The sequence below is a fragment of the Dasypus novemcinctus genome, chromosome 2, assembly GCF_030445035.2.
Source record: "Dasypus novemcinctus isolate mDasNov1 chromosome 2, mDasNov1.1.hap2, whole genome shotgun sequence".
Taxonomy (NCBI): domain Eukaryota; kingdom Metazoa; phylum Chordata; class Mammalia; order Cingulata; family Dasypodidae; genus Dasypus; species Dasypus novemcinctus.
In genome coordinates this window covers 180,296,222-180,312,703 of record NC_080674.1, presented here as the reverse complement: position 1 = coordinate 180,312,703, position 16,482 = coordinate 180,296,222, and the positions used below count along the sequence as shown (strand labels likewise).

The following is a 16,482-nucleotide window of genomic DNA, read 5'->3' as shown; positions in this document are numbered from 1 at the left end:
TGCATATAGAGAGGGCAGAAAGTGAGGCTGGTGGGAAAATGTCCTTTCATTCCCATTGAATGGGACCTTTCTACTTCCCCGTCGGGGCCTGTGTTCCAGCCCTCTGACCCACTTTGCAGTCTCTGGAACACGCCATTCCCTCACGCATCCCTGCCCCTGTTTTATTAGCCTGCTTAACATCTCCTTATCTTTCAAAATTCAGCTCAGGGGTCACCGCCACCAGGATGCCTCCCTTGATATTATTCTCCAGGTCATATTAAGAGCACTCTTGCTTCCTATGTCATCAAACTTATCACAATACATCTCAGCAGTTAACTTGTAGCTTGCCCTAACTGGACTGTGGTTTTCTAAGAAACAGGGACTCCTTTCTGTAACCCCAGCACCTCGCAGAAAACCGGGCCAGCCATAAGTGCTCAATACATGTCTGTGGTTGGGATGAATGACCAGATGAAGAGGACATTTGGAGGGCACTGAGCATCAGAAGGGAGCGGAGAGCCTTACAATTCTCACATGCTATCTAAGTAACAGTGACGAGGCCCTGACTCCGGGACGAGACTGGCTGGGTCTAAGGTCTGGCTCTGCTTTCTACTGGCTGCATGACCTTGGGCAAGTACCTCTTTAAGGCCTCAGTTTCCTCACTCAAAAAAATGAGGATCATGAAATTACAAGCGCTACAGAGTTGTTATAAGAATTCAGTGAGACAATGCATGTAGAACACAATTCAGGAACGCGGATGTGGCTCAGTGATTGGGCTCCCATCTACTACATGGGAGGTCCAGGACTCGATGCCCAGGGCCTCCTGGTGAGGACAAGCTGGCCCGAGCAGAGTGCTGGCCTGCACAGTGACCTGGCCTGAGCAGAGAGCTGGTGCCGCAACAAAAAGAGACACAGAGGAGAGACAATAAGAGATACAGCAGACCAGGGAGCTGAGGTGGTGCAAGAGAATGAGCACCTCTCCCCCACTCCAGAAGGTCCCAGGATTGGTTCCCAGTGCTGCCTAAAGAGAAGACAAGCAGATACAGAAGAACGCACAGCGAATGGACACAGAGAGCAGACAATGGGGGAGGGGGGAGGAATAAATTTAAAAAAAAATTTTTTTAAAACAAACATAATTCAAAGAAGCCTTGTGCAAAATAAGCTGATTCTCAGTTATATTATGATCACTGCTATTGTTATCAGTGGGTTATCCTGCCTCAAAGAAAAAAGGTTTCCATTTCTCCTCAACTTCGTAGCATTTATATGCCTATCAATTTCTGCTCCTCTTCCCTTCTGAGGAAGCACTGTGCATTTAGTGGCTGGTGTGTGGCATTGGTAACTTAGGGTGGGGGGTGGGGCACTAAGTCTCACACTGGGATTTAAGGGACAGTTTTGTAAATGCAGGAATAAAATGACACTAAGCTGAAAATGAACCAGCATGACCGTGTTCCCTGGTCCCACGGAAGTAGGTTAAATGAGTGTCCTAAATCTCTGGGCCCAGCAATAACCACTGTATAAGCAAGACTTCTCCCCGCTTCCACATCCCTGGGCCCCAAGGGGTGATAAGCAGGGCAACAGGCAAGGCCGTTGGTAACAGCCTTCTCCCAAATAGAAAGTGGCAAACACACCTCTAAAAATGAAACAAGCTTCTCGCAAAGGAGAAAGGGAAGAAGGGGTGGGTGCGGGGAAGAAAGCATCTTTCCAGAGGAAAGAGAGGTTACTTGTTGCCGTAGTCGATTTTGGATGTGACTTTCTGCTTCAGTTCCTTCAGCTCGTCCTTGGGCAGTGTTCCTGAAAGGAGCTGGGACCGCCACTCCATCAGGTCGTACATCATGGACTGCACCTGCAGGAAACGCTCCTGCTTGTTGGCCTAGGAAACAGGACACACTCCATAATTACCTGTGCCGCAGGTGCTTGGGCATCAGTTTGGCAAACTGTGCCCAAGTCAGGCAAGCCTGTTAAAGGGCCATGGGCCCTTGAGAGGCTGGAACCCTCTCTCCTTACCCCTCCCCAGGGGAACGGTGGCTGTAATCCTAGTCACTGACCTATTTCCTCCCTCTGAGACCAGAGGGGTTTCCCAAAGCAAAAGCAATAATCCCAATCACTTTGAAAGGGTGATTTCTGATTTTAATCCTAAAAGATTCTTGTTGAAAAAGACTGACATGAACATTTGAGAAAACACAAGACCAAGAGCTCAGACCCTGTAAAGCTTGAATCTGGGGCCATTTCTAGGGCAGCATTCCCCAGTGGCCACGAGGTGGCTTTCAGTGGCACAAAGATACAAGGTTCACTGACCCACGTGGTGGTCCTTTTCCAGTTTCCTTCCTTCTGTTAAGTGAAGGAGAAAGTCTCAGTTTGATAAGAATATGTCTTTATCACCTCTCTAGCACTTTTTAATTTCTCTTTTTAATAGAGAAAAAGGTCTTGGGTCCAGAGCTTTTGACAGGTAGTTATAGCAAACATTAAATAACATTGTCTATTTTCATTGTATTTATTTGAATAACGTTCTTCTAATCATGCCAAATGGTTTGCCTTTGCACTTGGGAAACCATGCTACAAAGTCCCTAATGTTTGTTGGCTTAAGTTGACTAAAACGGAGCCAATATATGTATTAAGTAAATATTACACGGGTGGTCTACTGATATGGCACTAAACCCGAAGGTGACACTAGAATAATGGAAGTTCATGGATCTCTTTACCAGGGCAAAGGACACAATGAACTTGCTATTCTAAGACTTCCTAAGGGAAAAGGTCAAGCTTCGATGCACGGGCAGGTGGTTACAATAAAAGGGGTAGGAGCAATGGTGATGTCAGTAAGAAACAACTTCAGCCCCGAGTCTATCGTTTTGCCCCTTCCAACAAACAACTTTTGGGAAACTTACAGAACTGGGTGCCAATTACCATGTATTACGAAATGGCCAACATTTATGAGCATAAAAGGTGAGTCTGAGAATAGCGTGTGTGCCCTCCAGCCTGCGTGCACAGTGCTGTAACAAATACGCAGTAAGTCTCGGTTGACATTTTCACTCTTGGCTTAATGGTTTGCTTAGCTAATTGCTTTCATTAGGAGCTCTGGAAGCATCAAAGGCGGATTTAAAATTAGATTTGCTTCAAAATAGAAAACACATGCAAAATGTGCTCTTTCTTTTTTCTAGGGTCGAAGCTACCTCAAGGATCTGAGGACAGTAGCCATCCGTCAATTAAATATATGAGAACAGTGTTTCCCAACGTGTTAGCAGCAGCAAATTGGAATCCCCTGGTTCATTAAAAATGCAGATTACAAGGCCTTTCAACAGCTCTCTTGACAGTTCTCGTGAACACTCAAGTTTGAGAAATTTTGTACTAGTTTAAAATGAGAAGGATCACCCATGACACCATTTATTACGGCTTTGGCATTAGTTAGCAGTCTGACTTTGAGCAAGACACGTAATCTGTGAAGTCTCCGTGTCCTCACAGCTAATCTTGTGTGACTGCTGTGTCACCAAAGCTGCACCCCTGCCTGCCACGCTCAAGGCTAAATTCCAAACTTGAACCAAACCGAAGACTGTACCCCAGAGAGGCAGAAGCGACTCTCACCACGTAGAGCTGTTTCCAGATGCTACCCCATTCCCAAAGTGTCGTTGTCACTTCTTGTGCCAGAGGAATTTCTGCAGGAATGATGTTCTCGGTGTTTCTATTTAAGGTAGGAGAGAAAATGGCGTGAAAGTGAGACCCAGGTGCTAACAAGATAAAAATGCGGTCAAATTTGCATTAAGCAGCAGCTGCTGAGAGGGGGCAGGAGACTAAACCACCTCCAATAGCCACACCAATTACATTATACAAATGCGAGGGACTTCCTTTTAATGTCCTCCTTCACCAGGGTGGGCCCTTCGTGCATATGATTCAGGAGTAATTGGCCTTAATACAGTTCAAAAGCATATGCCAGTGAAAAGTCTGATTCTCCAAATTTCCTAATCTCCCCTTAGAATCAGACCTGAACATAAATAAATTTGGATAAACTCTTCCATTGAGTGAGGGAAGGGAACACGCAAATAAACCCGGGCACCAAGGAGGAAGACGGATGAGGTGAGGCTCCTTCAGATCTAGCAAGTCAGATTTTCAAAGTAAGCAGGACAAAGACCTCCAGGGGCTGCTGAGGATCAAGTCTGGTAAAGAATGACAAATACCTTCTTTTCTCTACTGTCACTTCCTTGATGTGGATAAAGGATCTAGGAAAAATGCCCTGTTGGAAACAAATAAAATAAAATCAGGAAACAAATCCCTACAGAAATGGCTGACCCCATGTCTTCATGATTTTTCCAAAACTGCTGATTTCTAAACCTCTCAAACTTCACAGGAATAATCCCAGAATCAGAGCAAGAAATGGATTCTAAATCCACTCATTGAGGCCCAGCTTCCGTCCAGTTCTCCATCAGTTAGTCTAGATCCCACAATAGCCCTAGGTCCCAAAGAATGCTCGAACCCATTATGCACGCTCATCCTATCAGGCAGGCAGGGGAGCAGTGCGTGGAACAGGGTCTGAACCACTCTAAGTGAAAAAGAGCTCTGCCTCTCCCCTCCACCGCCCCACTCTAGGGCAAATGCCACCCTACATACTCATGGACCAGCTGGAAGTTCAAGTCCTAAAATAACAAAGTCCCCAATTCTATTTGGGTTCCTTAGATTTGAGACTTATTTCCCCCTGGATTTATTTTATTGTCCTTTGAGAAAACAGAACAGCATCATGCCTTCCAAGGAAGAAGGAGGAAGCTTCTATTATTTCCTTGCTCCGTAACCTTGGCTCAGTGAAAAAAAGGAGATCAATTACTTGGAAGTTCCTTCATGGATTCAACCCACGTGCACCCTGGGGATGCTTGGTCAGTGTACTGCGCACCACGACAGACAAGGAGCTGAGCAAAGCAGGTGCGTGCTCTCTTGAAGACGACAGTGTCACCTGGGGTTCGAACAAGTGAAACCCTCCAGGGCAGAGATATGGCCTGTCCTTTCTACATCTTGTTCAATGCATAGATGAAGGGATGAAATGAATGCCCCAAACAACTCTGAAGGAAGGCAATAGAAGACACACTTCAGGAAAGAAGGCCTCAGTTCCATGGGGACTCAGGGTAAGCAGAAACCTTAGGTGACTGGCATGTCAGGAAAGGGTTCAGGGAGAAGGTAGCACTGGAAGGCAACCTTAAGGAATGAGTAAAAGTTGAAAGAAGTTGAGGCACAGCACATACCAAAGGATGGAGGTGAGAAAGCACAGGACCCACGGAGGGGAGGAACGGGTTCCGCTGCTGAAGGGCAAAGTAAAGACACCCAGTATCATCCCAAATAAAAACAAATTGACCTTACCTCTAACATTTTGTGCTTTATGAGGTATCCCCTATACCAGTCTGCAAAGAGAAAACAAAGAGACATGCTCTCATTTATTCTTACAAGTTCATTGCTGTGTTTGCATTTTGGTTTGGTTTTGTCTTGTAATTGCTGCAAACTGCTGTAGACCGTGGAGAGAGATGAAGCACTAGAAGTCCATGGGCGTGATCGGGCCATCTGATGTGTTATGTTTATCCCACATCATCTGTTGAATTGGTTGCCAATATCTAAAGATAACGTCTAAAACTACAGGGATTTCACATGAAAATCCAAATTTCCTCCTTCTTTTGGAAAAAACTCAGAAGCCCCAGCCATACAGCTGGCTGGTGGTAAAGAGCAGTTGTTCCCATCAGACAGAGCAGGCCCTCCAATTTACCAGACTCCACCTTCCCCTGCCACCTGGCTGGGCCCTAAGAACATATTTTCAACCCCTGCCATCGGAAGGACCTGGAAAGGCTGAGAGATTTTGGCAAACGTCCCAAAATTATATTGACAGTTCTAACAGTGGCAAATGGTGTCCAGAATGTGATATGAAATGGTGTCATTACAGAACAGCTAAGTTCAGGGATAGGTAGAGGGACAGGAATTTTAAAAGATTCTTCGCCTTACAGAAATAACCAAAAATGATTCAATTTACAGAAATCCAAATTACCCACAGTCCTCTGACAAAATGAGACTCAATGTAGCAAGTATTGATGACTATAATGAGTCCACCGGCCTTTGAAATGCTTCAAGCAAAGCCAAGTAGCGGCACTTGTCATCTTTGTAAATAAAAAGCTTCTGTTGGGAGCCTCATTAGCAGACCCTCATTACTGGGCTGACAGATTGTTGTTGAAATATGCTCTCAACAGACAAACATCCAAGCTTCAAAACAAACAACTTAAAATGCAAAGTCACCCTCCTGGTCATGAACCAGCTGGAAGGTCAGGTCCTCAAGAAAGTTCTGAAGCAACAGGAGCCTTCCATGGTTCCTTTTTGAAATGGAGAAACACAGAGGAAGGAGAGAAGAAGAAAAGGAAGGGGAGCAGGAAAATAGAAAGAGGGAAAGAAGAGTAGAGGAAAAGGATCTCATGTTTGGAAAGCAGTACCCATCCTAAGGGCTCTTCATTTTGTTAAGCCTTTTAATCTTCATAACAACCAAATGAAGTAGGAGCTTTTATCCCCACTTTGTAGACAAGTAGCCTTCCCGAGGCACAGAGAAGTTAAGTGACTTGCCCAGGGTTATACAGCAAATGACAGTGTCAGAATTTGAACATAAGCAGCTATCGCACTGTGCTTGCTGATTAATAGGAGGAAGGAGTGTGGTGTGTGGTGGTTGCCTAATAATTTCATCTTCCCAATGTCTGAATCCCCAAAACTAAATTTCCACGAGGCCGCTTCCCAAGTGAATACTCCCAGTGAATGGAAAGCTTACTACTTCATGAAGTAGGCACATTCTATTTTCAGGCTCCTCTAATTATTTGTAATAACTATCAACAATAATTAACAACAATAGAGCTTACATTTTCTGAGTGCTTACTATGTGCACTCTGTTAAAAAGGACCCGAAGATTTGTTTTGGTATGTTTTTTTTTTTAATATTATAAATTAATCTTCACAACAATCCTATAAAGTAGGTACTATTACTACCTCAATTCTGCAAATGAAAATAGAGAGGTTCAGAGAGATTGAGCAACTTGCTGTTGGACACAGAGCTAGTAGCTGATACACCTGAGATTTAGGCCCAAGCGTCTGACTCCAGAGACGTCACTACAGCATTGCTTTACAACTATTTCCCTTTATTTGTAACTCTGCCCCACCTCACCCCAAGCTCTTCTAAGAGCACTTTTTTAAATATTATTACTAACTACTGTTTATTGATCACTCAATACACACAAATCTGCACGTAAGCATTGCACATGAATTCTCTCATTTAGAGCTATCACCACCATGAGTTAATATTATCATTCCCATTTTATAGACGACGAAGTTGAGGTTCAGGCACCTGAAGTAATGAACCAAGAACAGACAGGCAGGGGCGAAGCCAAGTCTGTGTGACTTCAAAGGCAGTATTCACAGCTGTTCAACCACATTGTCCCCTGGGGATGGCCAGAGCACAAAGACAGACATGGTGCTCTTGATTGCAGCCACCTGCAGCCACTTACTGGCTGGGGCCACCCAGATCTACCAGAAAGCAGGAAAGCAATCTGAGGTCCTCCTCCGAGCCCACACCCACACCAGCATCTCTCTGATGGGGGTTCTGAGAGGGTCCCTCCACCTCCTGGGTACACAGCCCTTGCTGGCACTAACCTTCAAGACTCAGTTATTTCTACATACCAGGTGGGTTTCTTGATTCTCCAAGCTTTGGACCACTCCTGACCACAGAGAATTGCTGACTTTGCACCCAGCATTTACATTCTGGCTCTCAGGTCCAAGTTCAACACCGCTGGAGCACCTACTATGTACGTAGTACTGGGCTAGATGTTTTTAGAAGTAAATCCCGAGCGATCCTCCTACTGACTCTGAGATAAGGGCTTATCCTCATCTACACTTGTGAGATGACGATATTGAGATTAAAACAGGGACGGGAGAAGACCCAAGATCTTTCAGCAGTAAAACTGCACAGCTAGGATCCAAACTCACGTCTAATGCAGCAAATGCAGCAAGGACATTCTTTGGACTTTTCCCAACATCTCCATCCTTGATGAGGTACTAACCTCTGACCTCTGAGGTCAGCCCCCTAATCTACAGTCCGAGACCAGGCAGATAACAAGTTGGCACACAGGACAAAAGCCCAGGGCAGTGGACCCCATGGTCAAAGCAGTCTCGGTGGAAGACAGCCCTCATCAAATTCCAGGACTCGTCCCCGGGCTCAACACCTGTTTGAGTTAAATAATAACAAGGGCTTTCTTCTAACTTTATCCATGTAATATACACTTTTTTTCCCTTTTGTTTTTTCGCAAAGAACTCACAAAGTATATGAGGGGAGAGATGGGGAAGGGGAAATTTTACCATCCTCTCGGACAATTACTAAGTGCCAACTACTCAAATTGTCACCCTTCATACATCACAAACACCAAAATGAAATGAACTTAAATTTTCAGATCATCAGAGTGGTGAAAAAATTTTTTTAAAGATTTAAACTGTCTCAGAATCTAAAAACTTAACCCGAAGCCTAGAGATCCAGTCTGCTCTCTACCATTTCCGGGTGGCATGATCTTTGGGCATCTCACTTAAACCTCAGTGTTTTCCCCTGTAAAGTGAGGAACATGACATTGGTCCTCAGAGGACTGTTGCAAGAACTCCCTTTTAACAGTATTATGAAGGCATATACATCTGGAAAAGGTTTAATACCTTGGACAGGAAGAAAACATACCAAGATCTGGATGACTAGTACCTACAATACGGACAAAAGGAAAAGAATGGAATAAGGGAGGGATAAAAAGGGAGTTTCCATTGCATCGGACTTTTTATTCCTTAAAAAAAACAAACAAACACTGAAGCCAATATGGCAAAATGTTAATATGTGTTTATTTGAATGGTGGGTGCCTGGCTGTTCTTTTACTTTTCTGTATGAGAGAAATATATAATAATATTAAGATCAAAAAGAAGTTGCTATGGGAATCCCCGATACTTTTGATATAACTTTTCTGTAATCAAAAACTGCTTTAAAAATAAAGTTTAAAAAAAAAAGATGCTGCTACAGATCAGAGGTGGAGTGTGAGCTCCAGAATCAAAGCCTGGGTTTAAATGGAGATCTGCAACTTACTCTCTGTGTGGCTTTAGACAAGTTGCTGTACCTCTCTGAGCTTCCTCATCTGTAAAATAGGAATAATAATATTGCCTGTCTGTCTCGTGAGACTTAAATTAGATAAGAAATTCAGAGAACGTGCCCAGTGCCTGGCATATGGGAAGTGTTCAAATAAGTTGATAAATACCATTTTCTCTTTTAAAAATTAATAACTATAATAACAATAAACCAGAGAAAATTAGGCATATTTTCTATTTTATTTCCAGGATCTAAAGATTTAAAAATACTTTTCTCAGTGAAGGCCATTACAACATATTTCCATAACAATAAAGCAAATGAAACATGTTTGAGCTCAACATAATGGAATCTTACTGATGTTGTAGCCTTACCCTCGTTCAGAAGGGAAGAAAACTTCACTTATAAACTCACAATAATGGAGCAGCCACTACTCGAGAAAACGGAATCTCTTTTTCATCTACCTGTCTCTAGAACAGCCCCAAACAAAGGACCATCTCCCTGCGAAGTGGCACTTTAAAAAGATTCTCTATTAAGTGCTCATTATGTCCTCTCTTATCCTAAAAGCAAAGAATGTGGATGGGTCAAGATCACCTTGCCTGGAGTTGTTAGCACAGAAGTTGCCACACAGAGTCTGGCAGGGCATCCCCCACTCTGCAAATGGCAGATTCAAAAACTCATTGTGCGGCGCTTTTCGCAGCCAAACCTACAATGAGCGAATGTATGTGTGCTAACTCAACAAGAGCTCCAGATATTCGAAGAGAATATTACCCAGATATTAAACGAGAAGAGCGAGTCTCAGAATGGAATGCACAGTGTAGTTCTGTTTCTAGGGAAAAAAAGAAAACAATGACTTTTTAAAAAGTAGAAAGCTTATCAGCTTCTTTTGCATCCTTTCATTTTACTAATAAGTGAAATCTAAAAGCTCCTGGGGAACCACTGTCAAGAAATTCTATTTGTTTTCCCACTAATTTTGGGGCCCCAACATCCAGACAAGCACATGTAGCAGTAGGTGGAATGGGGACTTTTCCTATTGCTCCAGAACCCATGGCTGAGGGTAAGTAAGCTTCCTTGAACAGGGGAAACAGAGACTTGGAAAGAAAGTACTCTTCCAACCCCTTCCTTCCCAGCCTTGTTTAGCCAAAGAAAGGGAACAAGGGGTAAGTATTAAACTGGACATTAGATTAAAGTCTATCATTAAATATTGGGAAAGGTTTCACTGAAATGTAACTGAAAGAAATGACTGGAAGAAAATAACACTGATTTTATGTTTTTCCCTCCGTGAGGAATTCTAGCTGCTCAAAGAACATTTACATGTTCTTTCCACATCGACGAGCAGGACAGCAGATGTGTATGCTGCCCTTAGGTGGAAGAGATATAAAATAGACAGAGAAATAAATATTAGGATGTCTAAGGCCTAGCAAGGGATAGCTTTCTGAATGGCATGAGTTTTTATCATAACAATATCCTATCTTTATAGTAAAAAGTTAATCAAAATACTTGAACTCTACTGGAAAGGATTTCAGTCGTGACTAAGGTTACAGATCAGGTTTTCTTCCCCATTGATCTAGATGAGCAAATTTGGTATATAGGCAAGGAAGGACTGGCCTCACCCATTCCAGGCAAAGGGCCAGTGACCCCATTACCTGGGCCATATTGTAAAGCTACACGCCTGCCAGTCTCAATGTAGCTCTGTAACAATGCAGGGAGAGGCAGAATGCACCATCGCAGCACACTTCCTGTGACCAAGCAGCACCTAGCAACTTCCTCTGTGGTCTCTAACTTTTTCCCCATAGCAACCCCAGGAAGCAAGGTGCTGCTAAGCCATCTGACAGATGAGAAAATTAAAGCCATTCTGTCCAAGATCACTCAGCCATTAGATAATGGAAGCAGGAAATAACTGTCTGATTCAAAAGTCCATGTTCTTTCTATTTCATTATTTTTAGGAAATTTTAAAATTATTGAAAAGTACCAAGAATAAGATAATAATCACATTCCTATCAACCAGAATTAACCGTTGCTAACATCTGGGGATATCTGCTTCCAGTCTTCAAGTCGGCAGTGTTTTTGTCTAAAATTGGTATGAATCATTACAAAGAATTCAAACTAAGCAGAAGAAGTATGAAGATAAAAGCTACAAGAATCATCCTAAGTCCCATTACCCAGGAAAAAAAGTAGCATTACTATCATTCTGGGTAACTTTTAATTTTTTTTTAAGGATTTATTTTTATTTATTTATTCCCCTCTTCCCCATCATTGTTTGTACTGTCTGCTCTCTGTGTCCATTTGCTGTGTACTCTCTGTGTCTGCTCATCTTCTCTTTAGGAGGCACCAGAACTGAACCTGGGACCTCCCATGTGGGAGAGAAGTGTCCAATCATTTGACCCACCTCAGCTCCCTGATTTGTTGTACGTCTCTCATTATATTTCCTCTTTGTGTCTCCTTGTTGCATCATCTTGTTTCATCAGTTCGCTGCACCTGCCCATCATGGCAGCTCACTGTCTTGCTCGTCTTCTCCAGCAGGCACTGGAAACTGAACCCAGGACCTCCCATGTAGTAGGCGGGAGCCCAATCACTTGAACCAAAACTGCTTCCCTTAACTTTTAATTTATACTTATTCACTAGAGTGGCAAATGAAATTTTTACATACTCTCATAAATGTGAGCATATCATAAATATACTATGTGAACCAAAATATCAAATTTAAGCCTGCTCATATTTAACAGAAGAAAAAGTAATCAAGGTGAAATTGAAGGAAATGCTGAAAGTCAATTAAATGTTATTTCATCACCAAAAAAAGTATTTCTTAAACATGCCTCCAAAAGGAAAGTATTTCTGAAAAGCATTTTAAAAATTAGAGTGGTTTGTGCTTTCTTAAATTACATGTTTTATTTAAAAATAATATTGATGGACTCTGCTGTGAAAATGACGTCACAGCATTGGTCAGCCCTCTTCCATCCCACTCCCACAATTCAACTTCACTAAATTATTTACTTTACATTGTTCAGGTTCCTAACAATACATTCTTTCTTGTAGCCATAAATATCACAATTTTTAATACTAGCTTTTATAGATTGATTCAACTGGAATCAATGCTTGCCACTATTTCCTTTGGTTACATTGTTTTGATACCTACATTCTTTCATTATGATTCATCTCTTAATTGGCCAGATTTTGTGTTTCAACTAGTTTTCTACAAGAGAGTTTCCATGGGTACACCCATGTTCTTTCTACTACACCATGTTGACTAATTTTGACAACTACTGTAGTTTTCAGATTTTTTACAATATGTTTTTGGGGAAACCATTTTTCCAATCAGAATCTCTTCCATCTGTAAAGCAAACAAAACCAGACCTGGTCTCAGACCCTCCACAGCTCCCTCTCTTGCAGATGCCCGATGTCCAAGGGCCTCTGGAAACCTGAGGTGTCCAGCAATTGCAGTTGGAAAACTTAGGTGTACATCTGTAGGCATAAAAAGCCCTAATAATTTGAAAACCATTTCCTCAGATGTCTAGAATTGTCCTAATAGACTTCAGAACATTGCATTTTCAAGGTATTCATGAACTGGCCAGCACTTACCAAATCAATAAGGCCCCGCTCTTCCCAGAAGGGTATTGTGTGACTGCAGATTACAAGGACACATTAAAATAAGATGCATAAAACAGAATTTAAAATGGAAAACCGGAACCAGAGAGAGAGATGAGAAGCAAGGATGCTAAACTGAAAGACAAAAGGTGGCAGTGACTCAGTGCAGCCTTTTTGGGTACAAAAAGGAACAAACAAGGCCAATGGTGGCGCTCTGCCTACAGGCAACCCGTGACTCTTGAGCTCCCTTTCCAGGGAAACTGCTTGCAATAAAGAGGAAAATACCCATTTGAGTTTCAAATTTGGGGACACAAAAAGTAATTACCAAAGACTTTTCACTGTCTTGGCGGGCATGGGATGGAGAAAAGTGTGTGGTCTTGGGCATCAGGAAATAGCTGTTGGCTCTCCGTGCACGCTCAGGTGAGCCGTTTCTCTTCCCTACCCTGGGAGGCCTCGCCAGCCAACATGAGGGTTCACACCTGCCTCTCAGGTTTAGGCTTAGCCTTCAGTAGCACCAGAGACACTGAGGAGAGTTGCTACTGCTGTTTCACTCGTTGCCCCTTGGTACCACACCCACAGTTTGGTAATCTGCCACAAGGTAGAATTAGATTTGCAAAAGAGAGGGTGGGGAAGGGCTTGGTGTTTAAAAGCACAGAACTGAACTTCAGGAAAGCATCCCTCACCCCGCCCCACCCTTACCCCACGCCCCATCTCATTCACTCTGTGTGTAAAAGATTTTCATCAGGACCAAGCCAGGATCTTTAGAGGACCTGAGAAAAATGTATGGGCTCCCCTCACATAGAATCCCAAATCAAAACAATATGATAGCATGAAAGAAATGTCAGGAAGCTAAGCAAATTTCTCAGGTCCCTGTGATGACTCTTTTAATGGTATTTTGAAATATCCAGTATCTTTTCCAAAAAAAGTTGCTTTGGTGTTTTTCCATTTGCATGTATATGCCTGTGTGCGTGTGCGTGTATCTGTTCATCTGCTTGTGTGTGTGCATATCTGTCTGTGTGTATCGGTGAATGTGCACCTCTGCACAAATCTATAGGCACAGCGGGGGCTGGGGGGCTGAGGGGCTGGGGGGCTAGGTTCCATTGCTTAGAAATAGCACACAGCTAATCCAGTGCTGGAGATCATAGTATCTGTCTTGTGGCTTGTTGTGAGGCTAATGTGTTCTAAAGAACTTACAGTACCCAGTAGGTGCTGATGACCCCAAGATGTCTACTTCTGTGGGTCACCTCACTTTCCTGACTCCGTAGTTCCTGTGAGGGGCATACCTGCCCTGCCCCTCAGTTTCATCCCAGGGAAGAAAGAGGGACTCATCTGATGGAACAGCTGGTGGGAGCAGGGACTGCGCCTGCCATTCAACCCACTCCCCTCTTCTTTCTTCTGTCTGATTGTGAGCAATGCATTAGCAAGCCATCTTGGTTTTTCCACCGAAACCATGCTCCCAATATCAATCGTATCAGATATATTGATCTCCAACTGCAGGACTCATGAGTCCAAGGCCATTCACCTTTGGGCAAATCAGAAAAAGCCCCTGCCTATTACCACCACCACCATGGGAGGATGCAGCCCAATAGATACTTGGTTTCACAATTTCTTTCTTTGCAGGGAAGAATGAATTGCCACCTCATATAAAATACAGCTCCCATCTTGATGCGGAGAGTAAGAGCGCCCACTCCCTGGGCTGGGTGCCTTTGTATAGCCGTGCACCCACTATACAGCTGTACATAGCAGTGTTCCTGGAATCAGGGGCATAATCAATTGGACCTTTTCAAATTCTAATAATGTCTGTTTTCCTTTAAAACAGAATTAATACTAATAAAGAGGTGTGTCTAAGAGATGTCACAGAAGCCCAAACTGCACATGGCTGGGCCAAACTGAGGACAAAACATATATCCATCACCCAGTTAGCCTTTCATATGAACATAAATTCCTAAAATAACAAAACATTTTGTTCAGTAAATTCTAATTACTAATTTTAGAAAAATGTATGTAAACAGTGCATAGGCTGTTGCAGGTTCCGATGGGGCGGGACATGGTACTGGGTATGTACCACAGCCTTCCCGAGCCCTTCAACCGGGGCCTTGGCATCTGTGGGGCAACAGGGTCCACGACTCACCTCCACAGGTTTCCTGGATCCGCACCACATCGCCGATCTGCAGGGAGAGCTGGGGGGATCCGCTGCCTTGGAAGTTGTAAATAGCTGTGAAGTAGAACAGAAAAACAGCCAGGTCAGAGCTCCAGATACCCTGAATCCACGCCCTATTCTCCTCAGTGACAGCCTCCTTCCGGTTCTCCCTGCCCCGAGTCTATCCTGCACCCCCACAGCCCAGCCACGAGCACTAAATTTCTCCTATATATTTTTGTCTTTTCTTTTCCCTTCCCCTCCCCTCCTCCACCCTGCTGTTTTTGCTGTCTATGTCCATTCGCTGTGTGATCTTCTGTATCTAATTCTCTTTTTGTCTTCTCATCTTTCTCCCCTAGGATTTTCCAGGATTCGATCCTGGGAACCTTTGATGTGGAGAGAGGTTCCCTGTCAACTGTGCCACCTCAGTTCCTGGTCTCTGCTGTGCTTCACCTTGACTTTCCCCTTTGTCTTTCTTTCATTGTGTCATCATCTTACTGCTTGACTCACTTGCGCCGGCACTGGCTCACTGTGCGGGCACTGGCTTGCCACACGGGCACTGGCTCACCCTGAGGGCACTCACGTGGGCACTCAGCTCACCATGCGGGCACTCGGCTTACCATGCAGGCACTTGGCTTGCCATGCGGGCACTCAGCTCACCACGTGGGCATGTTTTCTCTTCTTCTTTTTCACCAGGAGGCCCCAGGGATCAAACCCAGGTCCTCCCATATGGTAGGCAGAGGGCTTATCACTTGAGCCACATCTACTTTCCTCTCTCAATTAAAGAAAATTCATCCAAATGCAGAAACCCACTGCCTACCACAGGAGTCAGCCAAAGCCAGCCTGGCTTCTAAAGGCTTCCAGTTATTAAGTAAACACGACCCCTCCCCACAAGTCCTCCACTCCAGCCTGAGGGCCAAGGAGGGTGTTTACATCATCTGCTGCTGGCTGGCCTCCTACTGCATCCCAGGCACAGGCTCAGCACAGCTTCTCATTCCATCCTCTCAGCACCCCTATGAGGTATAAACTGTGATCCCATTTTACAGACAGGAAAACAGAGACACAGAAAGGTTAATCAATTTGGTCAAGGTCACCAGGTTAGGAAGTGGCAAAAAAAAAAATCAGTATCCAAATTCCACACTCTCAGCCACTATGATGTTCTACTTGCTTTTCCCCATTACTCCATCCTGATGGCAATGGCCTAAAATGCCAATCTCATCTACTCAAATGCCACGCATTCCTCATCACCTACAGGAATCATATCTTTCTTCTAACCAACTCTAACCAACCTTTGCTCCTCTGACTGAAGAAGCGTGTTCCTTGGCCTTCAGCAAAGCAAACTCTTCCGGCTGGTCTTCTCTCCTCCAGGCCCTCTGCAGTTTCTCCGGGCCACACCCACACCACCCAAGACCCTTTCCCTCCCTAATGGCTGGTGGCAACAGCAGGAGTTCTTGGATTTCAGGAGCCTGTCTGGCTTCCCAGTTAAACTGCCTGTTCCTGAGAAGCAGGAGGCGGCTACGAACCCCTCCAGAGCCCCTGTGTGCTGTCAGACACTGCACTAATCCCAGAGATGTGCAACCATCGACACAATCGATTCTAGAGCATTTTCAGAGCCTCAGAAAGAAACCCTGGGGAAAAAAATCTGATCTTCAAAAGTCTTCAAAATCTGATCCCCTCCTGCCCAG

At 44.0% G+C, this 16,482-nt stretch overlaps 1 protein-coding gene across 1 annotated transcript in view; it reads right to left on the bottom strand.

Moving 5' to 3' along the window:
• The window catches only part of DOCK2 (dedicator of cytokinesis 2), a 419,924-nt gene that overhangs the window by 377,810 nt on the left and 25,632 nt on the right, over window positions 1-16,482 (bottom strand). The window contains exons 2-6 of the mRNA XM_058282039.1: window positions 14,792-14,875; window positions 5,311-5,351; window positions 4,143-4,198; window positions 3,553-3,649; window positions 1,698-1,846 (exon numbers count right to left, since the gene is read on the bottom strand). Of these exons, the coding sequence (XP_058138022.1) occupies window positions 1,698-1,846; window positions 3,553-3,649; window positions 4,143-4,198; window positions 5,311-5,351; window positions 14,792-14,875 (427 nt within the window). The remainder of the gene's footprint in view (window positions 1-1,697; window positions 1,847-3,552; window positions 3,650-4,142; window positions 4,199-5,310; window positions 5,352-14,791; window positions 14,876-16,482) is intronic.